We start from the raw sequence: 14,304 nt of genomic DNA, 5'->3' as shown, positions 1-14,304 counted from the left end.
CATATGAAATTGACGGGACACATTTAGTCCATTGCGAATATGTTACTTTATTATTAAAATTTTTGGTTTGTAAGGTGCATTTGGTGCGTGGGAGGTTTGGTTTCCAAGTGTTGCATCTCTCTAAATGAGTGAATCCCTTGATATTGGAGACCCCTGGCTCAGGCGTGGGTTGTCTTCTCCATCCATACCCCTCCCCGGGTGGCCTCACCCAGTGTCCTGATTGTAGCTACCATCCACTCACTAATAACTTTGAGCATGTATCACCGTGCACTCCCAAATAACCTGTCACACATCCTCCGTGGACACCATCCGTGCACCAGTAACCTCAAGCATGCTTCCTCTGTCCAGAAGGCTCCCCAGTCTCTAGGGTGGAGTTCCTGTCGTCTCCTCGGCATCCTCTCCCATGTTCCTAGAGACGTGTCAGCCACAAGACCTGCCTTCTCCCCCTGCAGCCTTCCCGTCCCTCTCTGCTGATGGAAGACTCCTTCCAGTCGCTCAGCACGGAAACTTCAGCAGCATCATTGGCTTCTCTTTTTCTCTCCTGCGTCCTGTCCAGTCTGTCAGGAAATCTTGTTGGCTCCTTCCTGGTCTGAGCCGCCACCCCCTTGGGCTTATTTCCATAATGTCTCCTCACCAGTCTCCACACTTCCACCCTCCCCGTTCAGTCCATTCTCCACAGAGCAGGTGGACGGAGTCTCTTAAAACATGTCAGAAACCATCATGTCACTGCTCCAGACCCTCCAATGCTGCGCTTTCACTCAGTGAAACCACGTCCTCACAATGCCTGTGAGGCCCACAGTGACCTGCCGCTGCCACTGCCGGTGACCCTTGAACTTCCTCTCCTCCTGCTTTGACTTTCTCTCTGATGCAGCCGGGGCCCCGCCCCCTTGGAGTGGGGTTGTGCTTCTCCCTCAGCACCTCTACAGAGAAGTGCCTTCATCTGTCAACATCTGCTAGCACCTTGCTTCCTTCCATTCAGGCTCAAACATCGCTGTCCCAGTGAGGCCCCCCAGTGACCCTATTCTGATTCTGCTGTTCCTTTTTCCATAGCGGTCTTCTCCTCTAGCATCCAATCATTTGCTCACTTATTACGATCACTGTTAATTGTCTGTCCCCCCGCTGGAATCTTAGCTCCAGGAGGACAGGGCTTCTGGTTTGGCATACCCCTGTGCTTGGCACATGGCGGGTACTCAGTGAACATTGGGGAGTAAATAGAGGAGCCACTTTGTTCCCTTAAGTCTTATGACCACACGCACATTTGCTGCATTCCATCCGAGGGCTTTGGCGTGTTGTTAGCCCCGTGCAGCTGAGAGGCATCCTCTTGGACCCGCCAATTCTGTCCCTTGGCCATTCTCACGCACATCTTCCAGACAAAGCACACAGCTGGCTGAGTACCTCCCTTCCCCCAGCCTCAGGAGACAGAGCTGGGTCTTGTTCATTTCTGCACCCCTCCCCCTAGAACCCAGTAAGGTGCCCAAAGAGAAGAGCTCAGTGTGTGTCTGCTGAAACAAGCTGAATCTGCTCCCTGGGAGTGAGGAATACTACAGCTGAATCCTGGAGGACCATGCTCCGCAGGGCGTGTGAGCTGGACCCACCAGCTGAACGGGGCTGAGCTCCTGCCGTCTGGGTGATGAACGGAATTTTGCGATGCTGCCGCCTCATGCAGGCTTTGGAAAAAGAGAGGTTTAGAACTACTTCCAGGTTCAAATCGCTTACAGTCCAGATAGGAAAATGGCTCTTTGACAGATCAACAGCACTTCAGAGACTTGGGGAGCACCCACACGGGGCTCACTGCTGTGGGACCACACAGTCCCGTACCTGCCTCCCCTCCCCCTGCACACGTTTTCCTTCCTGCCTCTTTCCCTGGGTGGGGCTGTTTGTTTCAGTGTGTGTCCTCCGCTAGAGTAAGACCTACTCAAGGGTGGGGATGGTGCTGCCTTCCTGATTGTTGAACGTGGCAATGTCACCTTGCAGAGGATGATGAGATTGGGAGGTGAGGTGCTGTGGTTTGTCTCCTGGCCCACCCACTAGTACTTCTGGGACTGGGCAACTCCCAGAGGCGCTTGGAACTCATTTTCTTCCCGAAGCTGGGATGATGCAGCCTTCCTGTCTGCCCCATGGAACTGCAGGGTCAGAGGCAGTTTGCTAAGCGCTGCTTGGTGGGGTGCAGAGATGTGACGGAGGTGGGAGGTGGTCTTTGTGCAGGGCAGTGTGGAAGGAGAGAACGACCCAGGCAGATGGCTGCCAAGGGGATGGGAAGCACTTGGCGACCGGGAAGCAGGGCGGCATGTGAGGTCTCCAGGGCTCTGAGCAAGTGAGCTGGTGGGGGCTGGGCCTGGACCCCTGCCTTGGTGGTTCTGCTCCCACTTTTGGAACCTCCTACCCCACTTACATCAGAGAATAAGGAAACATCCTGTCTCTCCAGCCCATGCGCTCCCTTGCGAGGACCCCGGGAAAAGCCCACTTAGCGACACCATGGTCACCTGACTGGCCGGAGCAGTTGCGTTCAGCCCCTTCAACGCCTCTCCCACAGGTATCACTGGAAATGCACCGCAGCCAGCACCCCCGGGCACACCTGCTTCCCCGCCTCCGCTCCACGCGGCCTGCACGCCTCGGCCCCCACGCTTTCCTTTGCAGCGAACTCTCTCAGTGACAGCTATGACCAGTTTCTTGTGACGCTGATGGTGTCCAGCGATGGCCGGACCTCGTCAGAGGCACAGGTGTTCCTGTCCACACGCCCCGACTTGGCGTTCAGGTACCACCTGCCCTGCATTCCCCACAGTGCAGATCCGCGGGGTTTGCCCTCCTGCACCCTGCGCCCAGCTGGTGTTGAGAGTGACCAGAGAAACCTGCTGTGCATGCAGGAGTTGAGGGTGTAGCTGCACACCATCCCTGCTGCTAAGGAGGGAGGGGGCTGGGAGGGCCCCTGCTCTCACACTGGCCTCTGGGCAGAGCTTGCTAGGCTAGTGCTCACATCTGGTTGCTCCAAGTGGGAGGTGGCCCTCCCATCATAGCAGGTACCCTAAGATGGGGGTGGGGGTGGGGGGGCGGTGTTCTGCTCTGGGGCTTGGGGCTGAGGCCAAAGGAGGCAAAGGCATTTCAGGGCCTCTACCTGGGGCCTTCCAGGCATCACCGGGCTGGGGCCCGGACAGTAGCGTCGGCCCACACATTGGAGGTACTCAGCCAGTTGAGCTTTGACGTGGAGACTATGCAGGGTGGAAGGAGCAAAGAAATGCTGTGACCACAAACCAAAACCCCGCAACATCGAGGCCAGAGTAGCCCCCGATGGCCACACGCAGCCCCAGACACTGAGTGCAGGCTGTTGTGTGCCATACACCTGCTCCCGGCCTTCCCTGTGTAGGCTGGGTCGTTAGGGGAGTGAGCGGGGCGGGGGGGGGGGGGGGCGGTGAGCCGAACCACCAGTGCCCATGGCTCTGCATGACACCTGGAAGGCCCCTGGGGAGCAGGGTTGCTTCCATCACTGGACCCAGTAAGGGGTCTGGGCAGTTATTATTGTCTTGTTGAGTAAAAACAGCTTGTGGTAACAGTGTGGGCTGAGTGAGTTCTGGAAGGCTTCCTGGAGAAGGAAGTGAATCAGCTGTGCCTGGCAGGACCAACAGGAAGGAGAGGGCGTGAGCTGTGCCTCCGAGATCAGAAAGGCCACTCTGATGGAGAGCCACCCCCCCAGGGATTTTAGGTTTGAAGCTGTGAAAAATAAGGCTCAGTAGATAAGAATGGGCCATGCCACGGTGGGCCTCAAACGCAGGACAGTGCTTTGAGGTCCAGACAGACCCAGGCCACTTGTGTTTTATTTAAGGCTCCTGATATTTATATTAAAAGTGAAGAAATGCCAGTACAGGGCTGCAAGTGTTGGGGCATAATTTAAATAATTATATTTAATAAATTAGATACTTTTATTCTCAAAATATAATGCACTATATAATTCTGCTACTCACAAAATAGTTAGAGAATGTGTTTAAAAATGTTCCTTCACCATGTATAAAGTTGTTGGATCAACACCTGTCAGTCCTGTCAGGAATTATCTGGGCCCCTGTGACAATGTCCCTGGGGGTGTCTGGGGCCAGACGGGCCTCTCTTTGCACGTGTCCACCTCATCTCCTCCCCACCCCACCCCCCACGCATACACCATGCATGACCCCCGCCTGCACATGCAGCTCCCAGTCAGGAGACCAGGGAGGCCAGGCAGGGGCATTGCCTGGCCCTGTGCCAGCCTGTCCGTGAGTGTGTGTGTGTCTCTGTGCATATGTGTGTTTCTCTGTAGGTGTCCAATGTATGTGTGTGTGCTTATGTGTCTGTGTGTCTCTGCCTGTATGAGTGTGTCTCTCTGTGCGTGTGTGTCTGTGTATGTGTGTGTGCCTCTGCATGTGCATGGGCTGCCCGGTCCTGGCTCTCCCCTGAGCTCTGTGTGACCTGGAAGAAGTGGCAGAGCCTCTCTCAGCTCAGTGCGTTGCCTGCTAGGACCTGGCCCTTGTCAGATGAGGTCATGCTGGGTCAAGCTAGGTGCAGGCCTGGCTACCCGTGAGTGCTCAGTCATGTCAGCTGTGGCGCTGCTATTGGATTCACAAAATAAAGGCTCAGTGGAAGGCGATTTAAACGTGCCTGACATGAATGAATGCGGCCAAAGAATCCTCAGGTTATTTTCCTAAAGTCTCAAACCCAATTTGCATGTTCCAGATTTGTCCACATCTCCCGGGTCAATTTTAAGGACATCTTTGTTAACTGGAATGAAGAACTTTCTCTTCAAGCTGAGTGTGAAGGCTGTGGTGAAATATCAAATCTCTCTTACTCCTGGGATCTGTTTTTAGTTAATGCAACAGAAAAGAACAGTATAGAAGGTAAAGATTATTGTTGGCTTTATTTTGTTAACTAAGGAAAAACCTCAGAGTTACTTGAGGTTGCAAAACTTTGCCAGATCTGATTCATTTGAACCAGTGTATCTGGTCTTGCCCACCACTTTATTGTGTCTGCTGGTTCCTCTTCTTTTATGCTCATGTGGACGGTTGTGACAGCACAGGGCAGATCAGGTGTTCAAATGCTGCTTCTCAGCCTTGTAGCCATAAGGGGCCTGGACCCCGTGTTCACTGAGGCAGCTGTGGCTATTTGTAATGACTCACGACGTGCTCACCCATCCAGGGCCTCTGTCCCTGCCAGCCCTCGCTTGTCCTCTGGGGCGGCTGCCCTGGGACTGGGCAGAGGAGCCGGAGGAAGGCCTGGGGCCAGTCCTCCCTCCGGCACATGAGCTGACACTTCAGGAACTTCTCTAAGACCCAGTTTTCTTGGGTGAGAAATGTGGATCATAACACTACACAGTGCAGTGGTGAGGTTAAATAAAATCATGTGTGGAGACACACTGGGCCCTGGTGCCAGGATGCGGGCCTCTAGGTGCGTCAGCTGCTGGGTTAGAACCAGGAGTGAAATGAGTCCTCACTGGTGGTATTTGTGAACAGCAAACAGAGGGGCTTTTATTTCTGAGCTGGACACGGCTGGCTCCTGCAACCGAAGCTTGTGCCAAGCCCTCAGAGATGCACATTTATTTATTTTTTATCCGTTCAATGGGGCCGTACAAAGCTCCCATACGTAGAGCTCTGAGTACAGCTGACCTCCACGGCTGAAGGGACGTGAAGACATAGAGGCGATTGTGCCCTTATTTGCAGGGGCGCCTTCCCACATTCTTTAGGTAAATTGAATTTCTGAATCAGAGCCTATGCTGAGTGTATCAGAAGAGCTTGCCGTGGAAACACACCCAGTGGTTAAACTTTCAGCAGAGCAGAAGATTGTCCCTAGACTGATGTATCTCAGCCTTTACTGTCAAAGAATCTTGTTCTCTCATGGGAAAGTAAATGCTTACTTTATCGAGACACCATTTCTTATATCCTTGGAAATTTTTTCTTTGTTTTTGATCCTTTATCATAAATTATACCAATGACTTTTAGAATTGTTACACTAGACACTAACTGAAAGGTGAGTATTAGGAGAGACTCCATGTGCCCAGATTGCTTCTAGAATACTTGTGAATAACCCATGCCAGGAGATGCAGAGGGTGCGGCAGGCCCCTCTCAGTTCACGCAGGGACTGAGGGAGAGCAGATCCCAGGTGTAGTGGTTGTTGGCGCCCGTGTCCTGCTCCATACGTCTGCTTCCTCCTGTTGCTCTGCTCGCCACCAGGTGACAATGGCTGTTCCACAGCATTTATGTCAAATTTGTTTAAAATGGAGCCTTCTTAAGTAATCTGCAGACCTTTTTAAACCACATGGGCCTTTGTCCAAATTTTTAATAGTGTTAAATGTTTGTTTAAGTTCCCTTTTGTCGAACAGTGGGGCTGCTGGGATCCTCAGAATTTGGGGCCGTTTTGAAGTTGTCAGGGTCTAATCTGCCGTCCCTGGAGCCACGCAGGGCAGATCCCTATGCAACGACCACTCCATCCTCATGGAAGCCGTGGCCGGAGACCCCGAGCCAGCCTGCCCTTTCAGCTGCGGGGAGAACCTCCACGGAGTCCACGATCGGCATGCACTGGGCTCCCACTGCCGGTGACCCTGCGGCCCCAGGGGGGGCTCCCCGGAATGAGGGGTCCCCAGGGCCCACCCCCTCTGGGAGAAGCTTGCCTCCACAGAACCTGTCCCCTCACTCCCCTGGTAAGTGCCTGTCCCTGGTGGTCTAGGTGTGAAATCCGACCCACACGGGCCTCAGCCTCACACCCACAGCTTGTGTGTGATGCTCATGGAGTCTGTTTCCTCCTCTATAACCTGGGAAATATGGGGAGTCTGGGCTGCAGTAAGTGATCTGTCCATATCAGCTTGCTCATCTTTCTCTCCTCCTCTAGTGGTCAACTGGTTCACTTTACCACTGGTTTTCAGGTTGGGAAGAAACTATTTTTGTGCCTAAAAAATTGAGAGAAAAGTTCAGTATCAGTGAGACAGGTTCTGGCCCCGCGTCTGCCGTCTCCCTCATTGTCCCTTCCCCATGGTACCATTTGATCTGGCTGCTCACGTTCAGGGGACGGAACTGTCTTTGCCCTGTGCACCTGGCAATGCCGCCACACCCCAGGGCTCCGAGCCTCAGGTCAGCGAGTGGGAGGACCTCTGTGAAATCTTCAGACTTTGGGAGAGAAGGGCTGAGGGGACAGAAAAGTGACATTCACAGCAGGATGCTCTTATGTCCGTTTCTTTCCCTTTAAGAGAAAAGAACACAATGTGTTCTCTGAAAGAACGGTGGAAGCATGTTTGAAGGGAGGATGCCAGGCCTCGGTCCCCAGATCTAGTAGCCGGGTTATCTTTGGAAAGCCACACACCTACTTGGAACACCAGCTCCTCTTGGGGACCCTGGGGACAATGACACCTGTCTCCCCCCGTGTCATGATGATGCAGTAAACTGCCTTTGAGGGGGTTTTGTAATCCACAAAACGATGTGTGGATTCCAGAAAAAGACCAGGGGCAGCATTTGTGATCTGTCAGGAGAGTCAGTATTGATTTCAGGGGAGTCTGTGGTTTTAAATGAAACATTATGATTTTGCCCTTTCATATAGATTTTGAAGCCTATTACAGTGATATCCAAGAAGCAATGCCATCCAAAGGGAGACAGCCGGGTCACTGTGAGTCTGTAACTGGTACCTCTTTCTGGAGCCCCGTGTGTCCATGTCTCTTCACTCCAGTCTTTCCTCCACACCCTCTTCTGAAATCTAGGTTTACTATGCTACTCCCTTACCTTAAGATCACCAAGAGCTCCCAGACTCAAAGGGAAAAGTTTCAGCTCCTTTGCACGGCATGATCTGATCCAAACCTTTATTTCTATCTCGCTTACTTCTGCACTTCAAGTATCCTATGCTTCCATGGTGTGTCGTCTACCAGAAATGCCTCCCTCAGCATCCTTCCCAAGTTGTCATCTTGGAGAGCTTCTTCCTTCCTGTCAGCTTCCATTTTCCTCTCTCTGAGAAGTTCTATCCTTATCTTATAACAGCCTCCTCCAGCAGGGCAATGTATTTATTCCCACCTATTTAAAGCAGGTGGCATGTTGTACTTGCTGACTCTTCTGTGTCTGTCTCTGCCACTGTGAGATTGGCAAGGAAAGCTTCCATGGCCGATTTATACTTGTGTCCCCAGGACTGTCACAGTCCCTGGCGTATTGGCATTCAGTGAGCACGTTATCCAATGACTAGATGGATGGTCAGTGAATGATTTGTTATCAGATGAATAGATGGACGATCAATGAACAGTTTGTTTATTTGATGAATAATGAATGATCAGTGAATGATTTATTTGTGTCTGGAATGAATAGATAGATGATCTGTGAATGATTTATCTATTGAATGAATAGATGGATAATCAGTGAATGATTTGTTTATCAAATGAATAGATGATCAGTGAATGATTTATCTAATGAATAATGAATAATCAGTGAATGATTGATTTGTCTATGGAATGAGTACATGGATGATCAGTGAATGATTTGTTTGTGGAATGAATAGACGAATGATCAGTGAATAATTTATTTACCTAATTTACTCAGTGTGTTCTTGGGCAGTCCTCCTCAGTTGCCTCCAGTGTCATGGTTTCTTCAGCCCCTGTGCCCCTTCCTGTTACTGTACACAGCTGTTCTGGGGGCTTGCTTTTGCACGCCCAGTAAGTGCTTAGTAAATAATATTGAATGAAAAAAAAGCATTGCATTCATAAAATTACTCCTCCTGACAGTTGAGGGTCCATTCTAATCCCCTAACATTGATCCCCTTTGTCATTCTATCTCGTTTCAATGACCTTCATTTGAAGTCTTGAATTAGCCTTCCCTAAGCAAAGTCCAGCCCCATCTCTTGCCTCTGCCGTGCAGGGACCTGTCATCGTCTCTCTGCTTCCATGCTGCTGCCTGCAGTCGTCTGACTGCTTGGCCAGAGCACGCTTAGGACACAACCCCGATTGTCACTCCTAACCAGTCCCTCTGATGGCCTCCCACCATGCTGAGAGTGGCAACTGAGGGCCTTGGCAGTTTCTCCCGTCTCATTTCTGCCCTCTTCCTCTTGCTCACTCCCTGCACCCACATCACAGATCGTTCCCACAGTGGTTTCTTCAGAGCTTCTTCAAGTCTGTGTTCTGAGCCTCTCCCAGAGGGGGACCTCCCTGACCACCATCTCTAAAATAGCCCCCTCCCAATCTTCTCTCCCTCTCTCTTTCTCTCTCATGCCCTGCTTTATCTTCTTCGTGGCAGTTATCATTACCTGGCTGTGTAGTACTTATGTCAGTATTTTCTTGTTTGTTTTTCTGACTTGCTTACCACAGAATTCCAGGTAGCAGGGCCTCTGTTGCTCTGGTTACTGCTGCGTCTCCAGTCCCTCTAGTACCTGGGCTTAGTAGACCAGAATGAATGTTGAATAAATGAAAGGAGGGAGGAAGGAATATGCAGTTGTATCACTAATCATATGATGAAGAAGTTCATCTCTTGAATATGTTTGGTTGCTAAAGACAATTTTAGATATGTGGTATCCAGCAATAGTGGAAATAGTTCTTGATACTGACTTTGAACATGAAAAGAATAAAATGAAAAGAAGATCATCAGGACTTCTTTCTTCACCATCCCTTCGCTTGGTTTGTCTTCTTAGGGACCAACATCAACCTTCCAGGATCAGGACCAAGTGCAAGTGCTGATGGGAGCCGCGGTGACGGGGACAACCTGGTGGGCCCCTTCCTCCCCACTGTTAGTGCCAGGCCTGCGCTCTTGGTGGACTGGCCCAAGTCTGTGGTCAGCCGGGCTGTTTTCCATGGCTACACCTCATCTGGTATGAACACCCTCTTTGCATCCTGGAATTTGCAGCTGTTTCAGAAGGGTTTGGATACCAAACCCTCAATTTCTTCTGTAACTTTTCCTTTTACTAGAGAAGTATTTGGGTCATGGTACCTTCTTGACTTGTGTTTGTCCCTCTGTGGACCACAGGCTGAGGCTCTTTTATCAAAGGTAGAATTAGCTTCTGGTGCCTGCCAGGAGCCTCCTGTTTTCAGACTAAGGGGAAGAGCCTGCTAAGACGATGTGTGCGAAGGGCCCAGAGAACTGGTGCCTGGACACCTCTGTGCACATGTTCTGATGCGCCCTTTCACAGTGTGGACGCGTCCTTCCACAAGTGAGCACAATGACGCTGTTCCTGAAGAGCAGTTGAATTTTGATGGTTTCCCAGTGCAGACTTCTGGTTCTGCTCAGGTTGTTGCATCGACGCCTTTCGTGGTAACACATATGGTTACATCATCCCTCTGTGGAGGCTCTAGGTATCCCACTGTTGTTTAACTGTTGCCTCCTCACCCTTTCCTGGCAGAATTTCAGGAAATGGGGTTTTCAACTGTGATGTTTTAACTGTCCTTGTTAGATCAGCAGTGTTGCATTTTGGACCTCCTGTGTTTAGGGTATGCAGTTCGAGGGTCAGCCTCTCCCTGCTGAGGAAGTAATGCAGTCACTATTGGTCCAGATTTCACAACCAGTATCCTGCAAAGACTTAGAAATTGTTTTGAAATACCTTAATCATACTTTATGGATAAAGTACAATTATAGAATAGTCAAGTTAAACACTGAACCTAGTTGTTCATATATAAAATAAGTTCTTACCAGCGTTCTCTTTTGCCAGGCAGGTGAGTGTCTTTCCTGAGCCAGGGCTCACTGATCCCTGCTCAGTGTTGCTTCTGTTGGGCAGGGGAGACTGGGAATGAGCTTTTTGCTCTGTAAAGAGGGTGGGTGGTGAACAAACTAATGGCATTTCCAGGTAAGAACAAGCATGTTTAACTAGTACTATTTTCTCATCATCTCTGGAGGGAGAGTGAAACCTGTGCCAAAGGGGTTTGTCTGACTTCCTGTCCTTCAGAGTCGCTGTCGGTTGTTTCCATGCGGTCCCTCCTTTCCCGTAGGTATCACAGAGAAAACTGTGACGATAAAGCCGTACTCACTGAGCCCTGGAGAGACGTACGTCCTACAAGCCTCTGTGGGTATGTTAAGCTGTCAGCTAGATCTGGTGTGGGGGACGATAAGGGTTTGCTATATTCATATGTTTCTCCTGGAAATTGCAGTCACCTCTGACTGTCTGGGGCTCTTGTTCCAGAATGTCCTGACTGTCCCCTTCTTCCTCTCTGTCACTTTACTGTTCATTGTTACTTCCTTATGTTAGAGGATCCGGGAAGGAGACCTGAGCATGTCTCTGTAAATTTACTCTTCCTTAGGGGATCAGGTGGACGTTCAGATCAGGGTAAAGGCCAAGCAACTGCCTTTTTTTTAATTACACATGTATTTTGTTTGTCCTAGATAACTGCATGAGTTCACTCCTCTGCAAATTGGTTGATAATGTCTACATATATTTAAAACCCAGCCAGGTGTTGTTCCTATTGTTCTGCGGAGTCAGTGTTGTTTAAATTCACCACGTTTACCTTCGCCCTGCTCCACGTTCCTTCTGGCATTTCCATGACTCAATCTGACGTCTGCCTTTTGGATATCAAATTTTTAGAGATTTCTAGTTCCGCATGACAAGCACAGAGCCGTAAACAGTTTTCATCTACAGATGGGTTTGGTTCAGTGTCCACATTTTTGCGTTAATTGAAACCCCTTGTGCATTTTCGGTTTTGCACTCCACGCTGACTCCGGTTTCTCCAAAGGAAGAAACCAAAGGTTAACTTCTGTCTGAAAACCTGGTGGTGGGGCTCAGTAAGGCCCCCAAGGATTGGTTTGATTCTCACTGTTTTTGACATCTTTGTGAACATCCTTCTGCCCCTCCCTCGGTGCATTTAGAAACTAAACCCTGGGCCTTGTTTTGGGCATGAGAGGCCCACATTTGCTTTTGTTTCCGTAAATGCCTATTGCCCTTTGGCAAGACCTCTCTCTCTTTTGCCTCTGAAATTCGTCCAAGTAACATGTATAAAGGCCATTCTCTCGGATTGGTCACGTTCAGTGCTGGGGGAGGAGACTGAGAGCACCTCCACTGCCCCAGACCATCCTAGTGCAGGCCTGGTGTCAGCCCTTGTCTCCCTGTGCCCACCCTTGCTACTGCAGCTCTCCTCTTGGCGCCCTCCTGCTCACCCCAGGCTCCTCCATGTCTCCAGGTCTTCCCTGTGGTTGTTTCAGCAGGAATGTCTGTTCTTTCCCCACGTCACTGCCCTAGTCCAGTACGACTCACACACCAAGACCGCTCAATGTGTCTCCTGCTGTGACATCCCTGGTTGGCTCAGAAGTAGTCACTCCTTCCTTTTTGACCTTATGTCTCTTACAGGATCTGTCTTCCATGGTTGAGGTGACTACTGAATAAGATAATATATGAACAGTATCTAGCCCAGCACCTGGTGTAGAGCAGAGGCTCAGCAAATGATACCTGCCATTATGATGATGATGATCATCATCACTGACATCATCAAAATTTTAAACAATTTCAACATGTAAATCTTACTCCTGTAATTCATCTCAAGAAAAAGACATCAAAAGTAAAAAAAAAAATCTTTATATATGAGAATAACCATTATAGAATGATTAATAATAGCAGAAAATAGAAAATAAAATGTTTAATTGTTGGGGAATAAGAGTTATGCATGCCGGAGTATATCTATTTATAACAGCTATTTACGACAGTGATTTTGAACACTATATGGCAACATGGAAAATATTTATGATATTAAGGCAGTTAATAAAACAAAATATTAAATTATATCACACTATAAATTCAACTCAGTTATACTTACATGTGTTTATGGAAGAAGCTTTAGGAGAACGCAGGGAGCGGAGAGGGTTTGGTTCTGGAGTGCTGTGTTCTTTAGTGTCTTCTGCTCTAGACTCTGATTGCTGTCAGTGTGCTTGTTGTCTGGCTCCCAGGTGGGAAATTTGTCTTGTCCACTATGATCTCCCGGGACCGAGGGTTGTGGCTGCCCTGCAAGTGAGTGCCCAGTCAATACGTGTATGTTAATGGATGCTGGACGGCAGTGGTCCTCACCTTCAGTGTACATCAGAGTCCCCTGGAGGGTGTGTTAACGCGAGTCACTGGGTCCCACCCCCTGGTTTCTGACCCAGCAGGTCTGGGGTGAGGCCCAAGAATCCAATTTCTCACAAGTTCCCAGGGGCTGCTGCCAGTCTGCGCACCACACCTTGACAACCTCATGAGGTTTGTGCTATAAAAACAGAATCCCATGCTGCTGTGATTCTCCATCATGCATTTAATACCCATTTCATTTTTCCTATAGGTTCAAAGCACAGTTTATTAGGGAAAGCTCAGCTGTACTTGACGGTCAACCCAGCTCCTCAAGACGTGGCCTGTCAGGTGCAGCCCCATCACGGCCTCGAGGCACACACCGTCTTCAGTGTCTTCTGCATGTCGGGGAGACTGGTATGGCTAGCACCTCCACATCTGTCTTAAAGGACTGGAGACAGCTGCAACCCTCGGAGGTTGTGGCCAGTCTCTGGATGAAATGCTGTGGGATGTAAAGCTCAATCCTGGGGTCAGGCACGAGTGCGACCGCCTTTCTCTCTGTCCTCGTGGTGTAGACACTGACCTGCTCCTGCCTCACGTCCTGCCCAGGCTGCTCCTTCTCTCAGAAACCCAGCTGCATCCTCACTCAAGGCCCAGTTCAAATGCCCTGCTCTCACACCAAGAGCGTTTTGCAGAGTGCTCCTTCTCCTGTCTCCTGTCTGTTGTGTCCCCCAGTGGAAATCGGAGGTGTAGCTACCTCCCCTTTGCCCCGAGGAGGCCCAGACAGTCTGTGCTTCTGTGACTGTTGGGGGTCCCAGGCTGGGAGAGCACACAACCCTGAGTGACAGACGCAGCTGTTGTTTGGAGTCCTTGCGGCTCTGTGGACAGGGGGGCCCTGGAGGTGGGAGGCCACCCTGCATGGGTGTGCATTTGGGGACACTTAGCTATTACCTGCCCCTGCCCTTCTGAAACAACATCCTCGGGTGGAGTGATGGACGCAGGTGTATGTTTATTGGGGCTGTTTGTTGATCTAATCAGTTTGTTGATCTGTGCTCTTTTTTGCTCTCTATGGAATGGATCATAGGACTTCCGTTATGAATTTAGTTACCAGATAGGAAATACCTCCAAACACACTTTGTATCGTGGGAGAGACAGCCAGTATTATTTTGCGCTGCCTGCTGGTGAGCCCTTGGACAATTATAAAGGTAAGTCACGGTGGATTTGGGTCGCTGGCTATGCTTACTTAAAGCTCTAAAACTTTTCCCCTGGCTTTCAAAAACTAAAAATTGTTAAAAGTATGTCTCCAGAAAATAAAATTCGTATTTATTCATCTTCATAAGTTGAATGCTTTTTAGTTTAGGTTGATTACCTACTTTTTAG

The 14,304-nt window shown here is 49.8% G+C and overlaps 1 protein-coding gene across 2 annotated transcripts in view; it reads left to right on the top strand.

The window, feature by feature from the left end:
- Positions 1–14,304, top strand: part of PKD1L1 (polycystin 1 like 1, transient receptor potential channel interacting) — a 137,181-nt gene that overhangs the window by 39,548 nt on the left and 83,329 nt on the right. For both annotated transcript variants that reach the window (XM_087431360.1, XM_087431405.1), the window contains 8 exons: positions 2,534–2,755; positions 4,696–4,856; positions 6,317–6,652; positions 7,543–7,608; positions 9,604–9,780; positions 10,892–10,969; positions 13,199–13,341; positions 14,009–14,129. In XM_087431360.1, the coding sequence (XP_087287486.1) occupies positions 2,534–2,755; positions 4,696–4,856; positions 6,317–6,652; positions 7,543–7,608; positions 9,604–9,780; positions 10,892–10,969; positions 13,199–13,341; positions 14,009–14,129 (1,304 nt within the window). The remainder of the gene's footprint in view (positions 1–2,533; positions 2,756–4,695; positions 4,857–6,316; positions 6,653–7,542; positions 7,609–9,603; positions 9,781–10,891; positions 10,970–13,198; positions 13,342–14,008; positions 14,130–14,304) is intronic.

The sequence above is a fragment of the Ceratotherium simum genome, chromosome 1, assembly GCF_057802395.1.
Source record: "Ceratotherium simum simum isolate JZ-2026a chromosome 1, ASM5780239v1, whole genome shotgun sequence".
Classification (NCBI taxonomy): domain Eukaryota; kingdom Metazoa; phylum Chordata; class Mammalia; order Perissodactyla; family Rhinocerotidae; genus Ceratotherium; species Ceratotherium simum.
The sequence above is the reverse complement of the archived record's forward strand: the minus strand, read 5'-3'. Positions and strand labels throughout refer to the sequence as shown.